This window comes from Zalophus californianus, chromosome 16, assembly GCF_009762305.2.
Source record: "Zalophus californianus isolate mZalCal1 chromosome 16, mZalCal1.pri.v2, whole genome shotgun sequence".
NCBI classification, from domain to species: Eukaryota; Metazoa; Chordata; class Mammalia; order Carnivora; family Otariidae; genus Zalophus; species Zalophus californianus.
Genome location: NC_045610.1, coordinates 27,795,538 through 27,811,202, shown reverse-complemented (window position 1 = coordinate 27,811,202; position 15,665 = coordinate 27,795,538). Strand labels below are relative to the sequence as shown.

Sequence of the window (15,665 nt, the reverse complement as noted above, 5' to 3'; positions counted from 1 at the left end):
GCCCATGATATTTACAGCAGCTTTATTCATAATTGCCAAAACTTGGAAACAATCAAGATGTCCTTCAAAGATGAGTGGATAAACAAACTGTGGTACATCCAGACAATAAATATTATTCAGCAATAAAAATGAATGAGATACGAAGCCAACAAATGATACAAAGGAACTTTAAATGCATATTGCTAAGAGAAGCCACTCTGGAAAGGCTACATCATTTGGCTTCAACTATATGATATTCTAGAAAAGACAAAATATGGAGACAGTAAAAAAAATCAGTGGCTGCCAGGGTTCACGTAGAGAGATAAACAGGAGGAGCATAAAGGATTTTTAGGGCAGTGAAATTATTGTGTATGATACTTAATGGTGGAAATAACATACATCTGTCCAAATCCATAGAAATATATAGCACAAAGAATGAATCCTAGTGTAAACTATGAACTTCAGTTAGTAATGAAAAAAACTATGAACTAGTGTAAACTATATAAACTATGTGTAAACTATGAACTCAATATTCACTAAAAACAAACAAACCATGCATTAAAACTATACATTAAATCTGTGGTTTCAGGGATATCTTGTTCAAATACAGATGAAGTAAATAGTGGGTAGATTACCCACTACAAGCGGACTCAGAACTAAAGGGTGGAATGCCTAGTGTGTCAGTGAATGATTTATGAATCACAGTACTGGAAAATACTGATAACAGGCCTTAAATGACTAAGCATGTATTCCCCCAGGCAGAGCATTAGAGTTTTCCCTGGAAAAAAAAAACAAAAGAGAAGCCCCAGGGGGCTATAAAAAGATGTCCGCCTGCCCCCCGCCAGGGGGCGCGCTGAGTCTACTTTCAAGCAGACTCCCCACAGAGCAGGGAGCCTATGTAGGGCTTGATCCCAGACAGGATGGGAGCGAATGGCAGATGCTTAACCAACTGGGCCAACCCAGGCGTCTCCGTAATAATACTGCACTGAATATTTGAAAGTTGCTAACAGTGTATCTTAAATGTGGTCTGGGCTCATCACAAGAAAAAAATTCTATAACTGTATGGTGACATGTAAACTAGACATTGTGGTTATTTTGCAATCATACAAACATGGAATCATGTACAGAAACTAATATAATGTTTATGTCAATTGCAACAAATCTTTTAAAAAAACTCTTAAACTAAAATACAACCAAAAGTTAAAATTTAATATAAAACTTGGCAGTAAAGGTCCATAGTCCAGAGAATAATACAAACTGAAGAGAGCTTAAAAGAAAATAGAGGGCGCCTGGGTGGCTCAGTTGATTAAGCGACTGCCTTAGGCTTACTTAGGTCATGATCCCGGGGGTCCTGGGACGGAGTTCCACATCGGGTTCCCCCTCTCTGCGGGGAGGTTGCTTCTCTCTCTGCCTGCCACTCCCCCTGCTTGTGCTCTGTCAAAAATACATAAAATCTTTAAGAGAACTCCAAGGATTAATTTAGGAGGTCCCATATCTGACTAAAAAAAGTTCTAGTAAAAGGTGGAGTGCAGCAAACGTGGAAACAGTTTATATATAAAATACAATCAAGAAGCACCTAAAGCAGGTTAAGCGTGGGGTTCTTATTTGCGGTTGGCAGGGCTCCGTCAGTCTGTAGCCGGAAGCTACTTAAGTAAGATTCTCTAGCTCTACCCCTTCAGCCAGCCCTTGCACTGACTCTCACATGCGTTCTTAAAATGAAACTAATTGACAACTAATCTCTGAAGGCAAACACTCACAGGTTTTTTACCTGCCGCCAGCCAACCAAAAACAAAAATTGGAAAAACCCACAAGACACTAAAAAACCGGAAACCATTAACCCAATACACAAACAACTAAAACCAACAACTGTAACACTAACTTTAAACAAGAAAATAATGTGTAGATAAACCATATAGATAAACCACTCAGACAGTATCCCTTCCCTCTTACTTCTCCGAGAGAAAGAAGAAGAACGATCATCAAAGACAAAGGGCAGTTGTAAAACCAACACCCAAAGCCAACTTCACGCTCAGAAAGGAATACTACACCTCCTCCTCGTGGTTTCTGGTACTCTACACGTTCAGAGAAACTTCTCTAGTGACGAACTATAGAAATGATCCCTGAAAGTATAGTCTTAAGTCTGTAGTCGGCACCTAGGCTAGGTCTATAGCAGCCGCACACTTTTAGTCATGGCGACATTTTTGTAACCTCATCTGCCTAATCACATACATTACATTTTGTTTTATGTTTCATAACAATTCGGTCAAATGGCAAAGTTCAAAACACTATTTTTTTGCCTGTTAATCTTCCAGCAACACTTAAATCAGTAACAAGCCTCATTAGCATGCGGCTTCCTAGCAGCCAATCACACACTGTATACCTCTGACTCCACCCCAGAGGGACCTGTATTGCCCCGCCCACTGCACCCTGCACGGCCTCGATCCTGGTCGGGTCGCGCCGCCCCACTATAGGCTAAGAAAACGCTGTTGACGCCACTGGTCAGCGTTGGACTGCCTCTCGCTTGCTACAAAACTCCGCTGACTTGAAGAGACTAGGTTTCCTTTACCTTGAAAGAGAGGCGGAAGGAAGAGGCAAAGAGACAGGAAAGAACTGGTATACACTTCTTATACCACATAATAATAATCATAACCATGATGATTTATTGAATACCTATTTGATGACAGGCATTTTAATCCGTTGTTTCATTTCATCCTCTAAACAACTGAAGAAGGGTGTCATTACTTCCTCATTCTTACAGATGCACCTCTTCACCCAGCTGGGTATGTCTGGTACTAAATCAAGTCCGGATTCTTTCTGTTATGTATGTCTGGTATGTCTGGTACTAAATCAAGTCCGGATTCTTTCTGTTAAGCCAAAGTGGTCGTCCTCAGGAGGTCTAGTCTCCAATCAAATTAATTTCTCTAATAAAGCACTCAATACATCATCACTTAAAGGTCAGTCCTTAATGTTTCACCTTCCTGGCTTGTAAATCTCAGAAGCAGCCTACCCCTTTTCCTGCGGCAAAAGTTAATCCCAGTTTCTCCTCAAAGAACACACCTTATGAAGTGTGTAACTGTTTTCATCACTTAACTCTTATAAAAATATTTCTGCCCCACATCTTCCAGGATGCCAGGAAGCACAGTGCCACGTGGACATGCACATGGTTTTCTGAATCAACCACATTTTTCAGTGCTTCCTAGAAACATGACTAAAAAACATCAGGTTCGTCTCATCTAACCACTTCTAATAGACTCTTCTCAGAGACAGTCAGTCAAATGCTCTGTACTTAAATTCCTTCAGAAAGGGAGAGTGTTTGGGCAATCTGCCCAGGTCTGAGGCATATCCCCAGTTTCTTATATACTGAAGTTATAAAGTTCCAACGTTTCTAGGAACCCCTCAACATCCATGCCATCCATTGGCCTCTTAAAAGCAGACTCTCCAACTGCATGTGAGTCTATCACTCCAGCACATTCTATTTTTTTAAAGATTTTATTTATTTTATTTTTTTAAAGATTTTATTTATGTATTTGACAGAGAGAGACACAGCGAGAGAGGGAACACAAGCAGGGGGAGTGGGAGAGGGAGAAGCAGCCTTCCTGATGAGCAGGGAGCCCGATGTGGGGCTCGATCCCAGGCCCGACCCGAGCCAAAGGCAGACGCTTAACAACTAAGCTACCCAGGTGCCCCTAAAGATTTTATTTTTTTAAGTAATCTCTACACCCAGTGTGGGGCTTGAACTCAAAATCCTGAAATCAAGAGTCACGTGCTCCACTAACAGCCTGCCAGGCACCCCCAACTCGACTCTTTTTCTTTGTTAACTTCCTGGCCTAAATATAGCTTCCTCTAAAAGGTTTCCCTTGATTACTACCCAGACAAGGAGGCTGAGAAATAGGTACTTCTTTGCCTCCTGCCCTTCTCAGTACTTTAATTATTCATGTCTGCTTCTTCTGCTGGATTATACTCCTGGAATGCAAGGCCACACATCTGTCTTTGGTATTTTTTTTTTTTAGATTTTATTTATTTATTTGACAGAGAGAGAGCACAAGCAGGGGGAGGAGCAGGCAGAGGGAGAGGGAGAAGCAGCCCTCCCGCCAGGCAGGGAGCCTGACGCAGGGCTCAATCCCAGGACCCTGAGATCATGACCTGAGCTGAAGGCAGACACTTAGCAACTGAGCCACTGAGGCGCCCCTGTCCTTGGTGTTCTAACCCCAAGGCTCAATTAATATACATGTGATAAAAAAATGAATAAAGTCTGGGTTGAGGTTCTGGAACTCAGGCACTCATCTTTTGGGTTTTAGAACTCATATAATCTATATAACTAAAATAAGTAGGATACAATCGGGAAACATTTTTTCCCCTTTTAGTGCCCTCAAGTACACTCTTTTGGTTGGATCTCCCTTTCCCTCTCCAGAGAGGCATCTCAGGCAGATTCCATAGTCTTTAAGTCATTTTGAGGCCTTCAAGTGCAGTCTCATTTCAGGTAATAAATTGTCCAGTCCTGTTAAAATCAAAACCTCTTCCTTGCTCTTCCACTCCTGATTTCAAGGCTGTTTCTGGCAACTGCAGAGCTGGAGGGGGAGGACCAACGAGATGACAAGTGGCAAGGCCTTCAAATGTAGCTGATCCTCTTTGTAGCTTTTGGCCTCTTCTTAATGCCTGCTCTTCTGTGGGAGGGGTTAGTGGCTCTTCGGGTAACTCCACTCCACTTCACAGCACCCTAATGCGGGCCAGTGCCCTCTCCTGCTGACTTCTTGCTGTTGCTCCAGCCTCTGCTGGGATTCTTCCTGCCTCGATTGATGAGGTCCTTTAGATGGCTCAGCTACCCTCTATAGAGTCTATTTATCCCACTAAGTGGTAGAAGTGTGTAGCTAATCCAACTGCTGGTCTCTTGTGTTTGTTAAGTCATCAAGGGCTGCTTTAGGAAGGAGGCAGATGGCAGTCTTCCTGACCCCTAAATTCCAGGTAACATGCCAGGTTCTCTTCACACCGCCTTGGTGGCAGCTGGCATGCGCTGACATTTCTACTGTTCAGCAGGCTGAGACGCAGGGTCCCAACTATCCTGCTTGCAAGTGCTGCAATTCTTTCCATGAGGTTCACCTGAAGGACCTCTTATTTGGCTTGAAGCTGGGAAGGAGGGGAAAAGCCACAGCTTTTTCTCCCCCCCCCTTTTTTAAGATTTATTTATTTATTTATTTATTTATTTATTTGACAGAGAGAGAGCACAAGTAGGGGGAGTGGGAGAGGGAGAAGCAGACTCCCCACTGAGCCCGACGCGGGGCTTGATTCCGGGACTCCGGGATCATGACCTGAGCCAAAGTCAGGCATCTAACCGACTGAGCCACCCAGACACTCCACAGCTTTCTATTCCTAGAATGCCTTTTAGAGAATCTTTTCCACTGACACCCCCACCACTACCCCATTGCCTTCTCCTAGATAGGCTGAATGTGGATGATGGAATTAAAGGTCCAAGGACCATTTTGGCCATCTCCTAAGAAGCCCTGCTTTAGACTGTTGGGGGACTTCTCACCTTGTCACCCCTTGTTCTCCACTCTGTGGCTTTAGATGAAATTCCCAGACACAGATGAAATCCTGCTTCATATCCAGTTACACCTGTCAACCCCATCCCCTGCTAATGGTAAAAATTTGAAGATGCAGAATGTTCAGATGTCTAAGATATAATAAATATTCTCATACTCTGCTTTTCATACTGGAGAGTGTGGATAGAAGACACAGAAGTCACAGCATACCTATGCTGAACATCCATTTTCATGTTAACACACACATGAATGTGTTATGGAATAAAATGCAAAATTTTGAGGGGGAAAAAACCAGTAGGACCTTTCAAACAAGTTATTGAACTCACTATCAGCTACGTTATCTAGAGACTCTAGGGGTGGTACATGGAAACATTTGAGAATTTTCTGAGTGAATTATTTTGTGGGATAGTTGGATCCTGCAAAAATTGGAGTTACCTTTCTGGAAGTCCTCAGGAATGCTGCTGAAGTAAATGGAGAAACACTGCAGAGAAATTAGGTCACCCTGACTGTTTCACAAACAGCTGAGAGAAGCTTCATAAACCTCTCTTTATACTAAGAAGGGAGAAGGGGAATTCAGCAGGACTTCTGGTTACTCTAAAAAAAAAAAAAAAAAAAGGCAGGTCTGGATCTGTAGATCAAGGGCCAAATACCAGCAGAAGTCTTGTCCACGTATGGTTTAGTGTTTGTTCTTTTGAAGACTGCTTGAGCTACATTTGCTATTTCCATCTGCCTTGTAGGCTGAGCTGCCTCTAACATCCAGCAAACAAACAAACAAACAAACAAAAACAACTGGAAACAAAAGCACCAAGTCCTGGGAGGAGCAAAGAAGGGGAGAGCTGTGAAAGCTGGTCTCTTCACTCCACCACAGGCTTTGGAAGACTCCGTAGATGGTGTAGATTAAAGGAGAAAAGGGAATCAGGCAGAATTAAAGGTGGTGGCTGAGGCCTGAAGAGAAATCTTAGGAGTCTAACAGTTGGAAAACCTTACGGTTCCCTAGCACAAAACAAAACAGTCTCCAAACAATTTAAGACCTCTATTGAGCAATTTGACTGCACTGGTAGGGAACATCTCATTTCAAATTTAACTTTCAATTTCCCCAAGAACTCATAGCTTTATGATGTACCTGATTTTCCTTCTAACACTATTCAGAAATGTGAATCAAGTTGCACCTACAATTTTAACACAGTGCTTACCTTTCTTAAGAATCTTCTTCACTTTCACATAGTTCCCTTGCTTGACATACTCATGAAGCTGAGCTTCCAAGGAGTCATTTCTTAAGGAACCAAGCTGAACGGGACAGGGAACTGGAAGATGAACAGCCCGAGACATCCTGTTTCAAAAGAAACCAACATGCTTATTTTAACTCAATCAGAAATGCACTGACGTAACCTAGATTCTTTCACATTTCTTTCACTTCTTGTCCACTTTCATTTATAATGAACATGATTAGAGGAACAATTAATGAAACTCTACAAGATTTTTTTTAAAGATTTTATTTATTCATTTGAGAGAGAGAGAGCATGAGTGGGGCGGACAGGCAGAGGGAGAGGGAGAAGCAGACTCCCTGCTGAGCACGGAGCCCAATGTGGGACTTGATCCCAGGACCCTGAGACCATGACCCGAGCCAAAGGCAGATACTTAACCGGACTGAGCCACCAGGCACCCAAAACTCTACAAGATTGTTTATTCTCAATATTACTGGTGAAATTGAAAAACTGAATATATTTAGCACTAATTCCTAGGACTAAAAAGTGATGGCTACTGGGAAGTAAAATTAGAAATATACATGTTTGGGGCGCCCAGGTGGCTCAGTCGTTAAGCATCTGCCTTCGGCTCAGGTCATGGTCCCAGGGTCCTGGGATCGAGCCCCACATTGGGCTTTCTGCTCAGTGGGAAGCCTGCCTCTCCCTCTCCCACTCCCCCTGCTTGTGTTTCCTCTCTCACTGTGTGTCTCTTTGTCAAATAAAATCTTAAAAATATATATATACATGTTTGTTTTATCATTAAGAAAACTAGGAGCCTATTAACTTTGAAAGGTTAGTACATAAATGCAGTCACTATGTGGGGATGTAGAGAGTATAATGTAGTGGGTTAGGTTCACAGTTCAGACTCTGGTCCTGGCCCTGTCACCTCCTTAACTGCGACCTTGGAGAAATTATTTAACCTTGATAGGCCTCAATTTCTTCATCAGTAAATGGAGATAATAATAACCAGAGGGTTGCTGAGAGGCTTAAATGAACTAGTATGTGTAAAGTGCTTGGAACTGTGCCCAGCACCAAGCCCTGTATAGTTGTTAGCTGTTAGTATGCACAATAAAATCCATGCAGAGAAATTTTAACTTTCCACATGTGGCATCCACACGTGGCCATTACATACAATCAAATGTTTGTGGTATACCCACCATGTGTCCTCAAACATGACAGGTACTATGTAAGACACCTAAAATTGGATCCCTGTGATCACAGTGCTTGGTATAGCAGGGCAGACACGAGGTACTATGTTGGTGCTCCACAGACAGGGGAGAAGAGAGGGAAGCCCCATCCACATGAATCAACAAACATGCATATCAGGGGCATAACTGTTACATGGAGAGAAGGTGTGAAAAGAGGTGAAGAGAAAGAAAAAGCCAAGAAGGTTAACACATTTGGTGGGTCTTCATCAGCCAGGAAGCTTATGTTTGAATTTCTTTCCTTTTTAAGGATGAATAATATTCCTTTGTACGTATATACCACATTTTGCTTATTTATTTATCCACCAGTGGACACTTGGGTTGATTCTACCATTGACCATTGTAAATAACACTGCTGTAGACATTTTAGTGTACAGTATCTCTTCAAATCCCTGTTTTCAATTCTTTTGGGTATATACCCAAGAAGTAGGATTACTGGATCACACGGTAATTCTTTTTGCACACTTCATGCCCAGTGCAGAACCCGATGTGGGGCTTGATCTCACAACCCTGAGATCATGACCTGAGCCGAAACCAAGATTTGGATGCTTAACTGACTGAGCCACCCAGGCGCCCCTCACATGGTAATTCTATGTTTAATTTTTTTGAGGAACTGCCATACTGTTTTCTATACTGGCTACACCATTTTACATTCCCACCACAAGTGCGTAAGAGTTCCAGTTTTTCCAGATCCTCACCAACACTCGTTATTTCCTGTCCCCCCCCCCTTTCTTTTTAAGACTTACTTATTTGGGAGAGAGAGAGAACCGGCAGGAGGGGCAGAGGGAGGAGAGAGAATCTCAAGGCTAGATCCCATGACCCGAGATCATGACCCGAGCTGAAACCAAGAGTGGACACTCAACCCACTGCACCACGCAGGTGTCCCTGTTTTTTCCCTTAATAATAGCCATCTTAATGGTTCCTGATCTTTTTAAAGTTTTTATTTAATTGCATTTGCACAAATATATCTTTTTTTTTAAAGATTTTATTTATTTGACAGAGACAGAGATAGCGAGAGCAGGAACACAAGCAGGGGGAGTGGGAGAGGGAGAAGCAGGCTTCCCCCTGAGGAGGGAGCCTGACGTGAGACCCGATCCCAGGACTCTGGGATCATGACCTGAGCCGAAGGCAGACACTTAACAACTGAGCCACCCAGGCGCCCATAACTATATTCTTGATATGGAAAGTTCAAATAATGGTGTGCCTGGGTGGCTCAGCTGGTTAAGCATCTGCCTTTGGCTCAGGTCGTGATCTTAGGGTCCTGGGATAGAGCCCTGCTCAGTGGGGAGCCTGCTTCTCCCTCTTCTTTACCCCTCCCCCTGGCTTGTGCACTCTCTCAAATAACTACAATCTTAAAAAAAAAAAAGTTCAAATAAAACACATAAAACCCTGAGACCCATTTCAGTGTCATAGGATTATTTTTTCCTATGGCTCCAAAATACACACATCCCTTGAGGACTGATGTGCTCATTATTTACACACTAACATTCACTCCCTTAGTATTTCTAGTCCTACTTCCTTCTTTTTTTTCCAGTAACCATCAGAACTTATTCTAAGAAACTAGTCTCTAGGGAGTAGTGGGCCTTAAAATGTTACCCAAGGTTTGCAATCAACACGGCAGGAACATGGTCAGTTTCTTTTGTTTTTATATTTTTTTAAAGATTTTATTTGAGGGCGCCTGGGTGGCTCAGTTGTTAAGCCACTGCCATCGGCTCAAGTCATGATCCTGGAGTCCGGGGATTGAGTCCTGCATCGGGCTCCCTGCTCAGCAGGGAGTCTGCTTCTCCCCCCCGACCCTCCCCCCCCCTCATGTGCGCGCTCTCTCTCTCTCTCTCTCTCTCTCTCTCTCTCAGATAAACAATCTTTAAAAAAAATGTTATGTGAAAGAGAGAGCACAAGCAGGGAGAAAGAGGAAAGCCGACTCCCCACTGAGCAGGGGCGCTAGATCTCGGGACCCCTAGATAATCATTGCAGCCGTTTCCTCTACTAAGTCACCCAGGCGCTTTTAAGTAAAAATTTTATAGCGATTCTAGCTTTTTCAATGACTTGACCTTTGCACCTTCCCGGAGAACTCAGACCTTGCTCCTTTCGGGGTAAATACAACAGCCCAGGTTTGCCGAGGTGGTTCGGTCATAAGCGTGCGTCTGCGCTGTGCCGGGCCCCGGCCCTTCCCGCGGCCCTTCCCCTTTCTCTCACTCACTCCCACTCTCCCTGCCGCTACTTCAGTCAAACTTATAAAGTTTTAAAAAGACCAATAGCCCCCCCAACGACAAAACTTCTCACGATTAAAAATTATTGACTGATAAAACCCATACATATTAAAGCTTCAATTCTATCTTTAAAAATATTTGCCAGGGGAAAGCGCGAACGCAGTCCCCCACTACCACAAATTATGCAGTCGAGTTTCCCACATTTGGGGAAATCGCAGGGGTCAGCACATCCGGAGTGCAATGGATGAGCCTCGCCCTGGGAAAACCACCTTCGTGATCATGGTATCTCCCCTGCCAGGTAAGTATGAGTTGTGAATGCTGTCTGGCACTCTACCCTCGTCCTCAACACACTATACAGTCATGGTCAATTACATTCCGAGTTCTTTAAGCCTTCGGTTCCAAACTGCAAGGTTATTCACATGACACTGACCAGAGCACACCAGTGGATATGTAGTGGAAACTCTGCCTCGCGAAGAATGAACTCGAACACGCAGTCACCGCGCCCTTCATCTCCATATGCCCGCCTCTTGTCACTTGTCACTCTTGACGTCACTTCGCTTGTTGGAGAAACGGATAAATTCGTTCTAGCTATGCTTCGCAACGATTTAAAAGACAGTCACCGACAGGTGTAGCTGGAGGGAGCGGGGTTTAAAATTCTTTGCTTTCTCCGGTGGTACGCAAAAGTTCCGGCGTGCATTTGTTACGAGTCTGAATTCTGCACTACAGGGCAGGGCAATTTGGGAGGCGGTGGCCTGCAGCTGGCGGAGGGCAAGACAGCACAGTCTGTTACGCTGGTCTGAATCACTGTTCCTCTCTGGGACTAGGCATACCCTCAGTCTCTCTCAGCCTCCATTTCCCTAAGTTGTAAAGAAAAAATACTGCCCGCCTACCTCACAAGGTTTCTGTGAGGACGGAATAAGGCTGCAGGTGAAATGCTGCCTCGAGCCCCTCCACCCTCACCCAGCCACGCTCCAGGACAGGGGCTTTGTGTAATTGGGAAATCAAAGCTGGCTTCGCCGAGATTCGAGTCTGCAGTTTTCGGCACAAAGGGAAGGGGCATCCGGCCTGGATTTGGTAACAAACCGAGTGCCTCTCCCTTCTTTTTAGACAACAGAAACAGAAGACACTTTAGGGTTGTTTTGTTTTTGTTTTTTTCCCCCTTTCTGCCCTTGCTGGCTAGGTGCTCTAGGCACAGGAACTGTGTACCAAAGGCTTTGATCGTGTAGAGGCAAAATTTTACCTCTGCCCTGTTAGCATGTCTGGCTGGGCATGAGAATTAAATTGGCATCCACAGTTTAACAGGATAAAAGCATAAAAAATTTAACATAAATTTACCTAACACAGAAGCTCTTAAAAGGAAATGAAGACCCAAAGAAATGGCAAAACTAAATGCTTTCATATTAGGTTGACCAAAGAGAGACAATTGTGTTTTGTTTTGTTTATTTTGAGGCAATCGTGGAAAAGTAACATATATGGGGGCTTTACATAGACATGAATTCTTTTTAACGAGGTGTGTACAAAATTCTCTCAGTTTTGACTCCCTTTCTCTGGGAACATTTCTTTTCCCCTGGTATAGGGAGAACATCTTTTACATGGGAGTTTTATCTCCTGATTTCAGGAAGAAAGGGGTAGATCAGAACATACCCTTATATTTGCTGTTTTTCAAGTGCTTTTAGCTCAAAAGAATCCTTGTGCCAAAGTGGCATATTTGGGGGTGGCATATTCTGCTACCTTTCAACAGTATTTCCCTCTTAGAACATATGATTTTTAAAGTCATCTCTGAGCACAACGTGAGGCTTGAACTCACAACCCCAAAATCACAGTCACATGCTCTACCAACTGAGCCAGCCAGGCACCCCAGAACATGTGATTTTTAAAAAAGCTTTGCTTTAGGGTGGTGGCTCAGTCGGTTAAGTGTCTGCCCTGGGCTCTGGTTGTGATCCCATGGGATTGAGTCCCGTGTCTGGCTCCCTGCTCAGCAGGGAATCTGCTTCTCCCTCTCCCTCTTCCCCTCTACCCTGCTTGTTCTCTCTCTCTCTCTCTCAAATAAATAAATACAATCTTTAAAGAAAAAAAAGCCTTGCTTTATTTACATCTTTGAGGGCATTTATGTCCCTTACAGATAATTTCGAAAAGGCAGAAAAGTATTTTTAAAACATTAAACCACATCCTGCTATACAATTACCACTGTTAACACTCTGATATTAAACATGGTAATTTCAATATGAATATATATTTTAATAGGATTATACTTCACATGCTGCTTTGTTTTCCACTCCTTTTGCTATATACATTGGGTCACAGATAACTGTATAATCAATATTCTATTGCTTCCAGTTTACCGCCACTGTTCATATATATGAACAGCCTTGTCGATATATCTTTGTAAGTAAGTGATGATTTCTTGGGGTTATTTTTATTTATTTGCTTATTTAATTAAAAAAATGTTTTCAAGTAAACTGTACACCAATGTGGAGCTCAAACTCATGACCTCGAGATCAAGAGTCGCAGGCTCTACCAACTGAGCCTGCCAGGCATCCCTCTTGGGGTAATTTTTAGTAGTTTTCCCCTGTTACTTTACAGTCATCTTAAGAAGTGCCTTAAGTTATTGTGGGAGGGGAGGATAGAGGTGACATATGATACATATTTTTAAGTTCTTTAAAAACAACTTTTCCCTGATTTCTTTAATCTTTCAAAGTCTAGATCTCTAATTTTAGGGCTCATAGTTAATTATAAATATAATCTCAAGTTTGTTATGAGTGGAAAGTCTAAATTGTATAATGTAGCATGCCATAAAAGCAGCATACAAAATTGAATATATACTATAATTAAACAATATTTCTAAACAATATTTAAGGGACTTAAGGGAAATACACCAAAATGCAAACTAACATAATTATGTTAGTGTCAACAAAGAACTCTGAACTGTGGACTAATGTTTTTTCCTCTAAATGTCATGTAACACAACTACAATATTACTTGTATTAAAAAAAAGTTAACTCTAATTATATACATCTAGTACCAAAAAACGTTCATGGTTTTGACCTAGAAATTTCTTTTAAATTACCTAAAGGAAGTAATTCTAGAGAATGACAATGTCCTATGTACAAAGGTGTTCATCATAGATTTACTTACAATTGCAAAAACCAAAATCACCCAAAAACCTTAGCTATCAAAACAATAGGGAAATGAAGTATTAAGGAAACATAATAGTACATAAGAAGAACATATATAATATATAACAATAATATGAAAAAAATTTATATATAAGGTTCAGAGAAAAAGAGGATATGAAATGATATGTATAGTATGACTACAATTTTGTAAAACTGTGTATCCTTAAGGAAAATTACTAGAAGGAAATGCACTTAGAGGACCTAAATTTTACTGGTTGTGAGATACAGGTTACAGAATTTTAATAGTATTGTTAGACTGTTTTTTCTTCATAAGAAGAAGACCAAATCCTGGTTGAACCACCATGGGGTATTTTGCATAGTATTTAAAGTTTTGAACACTGGGTTTAGCATTAAATAGTTTTAGGTTCAAATTGTAATTTCACCATATTTTAGCTATTAGTGCTTTAAATTTTTTTTTTTAAGATTTTATTTATTTATTTGAGAGAGAGAGAATGAGAGATAGAGAGCACGAAAGGGAAGAGGGTCAGAGGGAGAAGCAGACTCCCTGCTGAGCAGGGAGCCCGGGACTCAATCCCGGGACTCCAGGATCATGACCTGAGCCGAAGGCAGTTGCTTAATCAACTGAGCCACCCAGGCACCCTGTTAGTGCTTTAATATACCGTCTAGGAATGATAATTATCAGAGTGAATTTATACATACATAGAGAATAAAACAACCAATTATAACAACCAACTAAATCAAAGGCCCCAAATAAGCCAAGATGGAGAAACACAACCTCTCCTCGTTACAGTGAATATCGGGAGAGTTCCCAAATACCTGGGGAAGGGCATTACTGGCACATCTACCAGTCTCTCTCAGATCATGGCTGCCCCATCAACTCAGATATTCTGTTCCAACAGACATGCCCCTCACTCAGTGAGTCTCAGCCCCATCTCTGAATTTTCCACCCATTCCTTAGCCCATGGGGATCAGGGAAGGACTGATACGTAGAAATATAATGAGGGCAGCATGTATACTCAATTTTTATTTTTATTTATTTATTTGTATATTCAATTTTTAAAAGCTGAGTTTTTAAGTTCATAAGGCAGGTGTGACTGTCAAGAAGTTGTCCATAGTACCAAGAAACTGAATCTAATCCACTACCAGGAAAGCATGGGTAACTCTCTACAGCCACTCTACAAGCACCCTGGGTTGCAGGCAGCTGAACCTGTTCACTCCTGACACATATTGGCCCTGTCTACAATATAAACCACAGTTATGCTATTTAGACATTTGCTAGATAACCTCATCCACACAGTGTGACCCAGCCCACTTCAGTTATATAATATCATTTCATTATTGAACTACCTTAATTTCATTCCAGGAGTTTTGATTTCATAGAAGGAAGGTAAAATTTTGGCTGTTTTCATGGTATCCATGAATGCCAGGCTGGCCACAGCCCTGAGACCTCTAGAACTATTTGTCCCCCACAGATTTGATTTCACAGGTACTCAGACTTTTTGCTATTCTGAGGGCCATATTGTCTACTCTAGTCTCTTCGGCATTCACCAGTATTTTTTAATTTCTTTGAGTGCTGCTAATGATTAAAAAAACAAAACAAGGGCGCCTGGGTGGCTCAGATGGTTAAACATCTGCCTTCGGCTCAGGTCATGATCCCAGGGTCCTGGGATCGAGTCCCACATCAGACTCCCTGCTACTTGGGAGCCTGCTTCTCCCTCTGCTTCTCTCTCTCTCCCTCTCTCTCTGTCTCTCATGAATAAATAAATAAAATCTTTAAAAAAATAAAAAAAAACAAAACAAAAACTTATTCTCAAGTCATTAGTTATATGTATGTAGTGCACACTTCTCACAGCCACCTAAACTTCTAAGATGGCAGCCACTAGCTTAAGCACTAAGAGAAATAATGTAGAGATAGATTCTGCCTACAATAATAATACATTATATGTTTAAAAAAAAAGATAGCAGGAGGGGAAGAATGAAGGGGGGGAAATCGGAGGGGGAGATGAACCATGAGAGACGATGGACTCGGAAAAACAAACAGGGTTCTAGAGGGGAGGGGGGTGGGAGGATGGGTTAGCCTGGTGACGGGTATTAAAGAGGGCACGTTCTGCATGGAGCACTCGGTGTTATATGCAAACAATGAATCGTGAACACTACATCAAAAACTAATGATGTAATGTATGGTGATCATAACAAAAATAAAAAAGAATTAAAAATTAAAAAAAATAAAGATCACAACCTGTGGGGAAAACAGACCTGCCTGCCAGAACTATACAAAAAGTGGTGAGAACTAATAAAAAAGTCAGGTTCAGTCAGGACCACCTAATGATTTTGAAGGGCCTACACACTTTTT

General features: G+C 42.0%; 1 protein-coding gene and 2 non-coding genes across 15 annotated transcripts in view; all 3 read right to left on the bottom strand.

The window, feature by feature from the left end:
* TEX14 (testis expressed 14, intercellular bridge forming factor) overlaps positions 1-15,665 on the bottom strand; it is a 111,594-nt gene that overhangs the window by 79,041 nt on the left and 16,888 nt on the right. For 10 of the 13 annotated variants that reach the window (XR_003515373.2, XR_003515374.1, XR_003515375.1 and 7 more), the window contains exons 1-2: positions 10,606-10,763; positions 6,710-6,846 (exon numbers count right to left, since the gene is read on the bottom strand). Coding sequence is in view for 10 of the 13 variants with exons in the window: in XM_027568228.2 (XP_027424029.2) it covers positions 6,710-6,846; positions 10,606-10,691 (223 nt within the window). In the remaining 3 variants the exon portion in view is untranslated. Of the gene's footprint in view, positions 1-6,709; positions 6,847-10,016; positions 10,461-10,605; positions 10,764-15,665 lie in introns of those variants that run through there. The other 3 variants (XM_027568229.2, XM_027568230.2, XM_027568233.2) reach the window with 3 other exon arrangements.
* On the bottom strand, positions 1,900-2,115 carry LOC113908407. Its single transcript, XR_003515476.2, has one exon. It is a non-coding gene; the product is annotated as a small nucleolar RNA U3 (small nucleolar RNA).
* LOC113908376 lies at positions 10,318-10,481 on the bottom strand. The gene has a single exon (XR_003515449.1). It is a non-coding gene; the product is annotated as a U1 spliceosomal RNA (small nuclear RNA).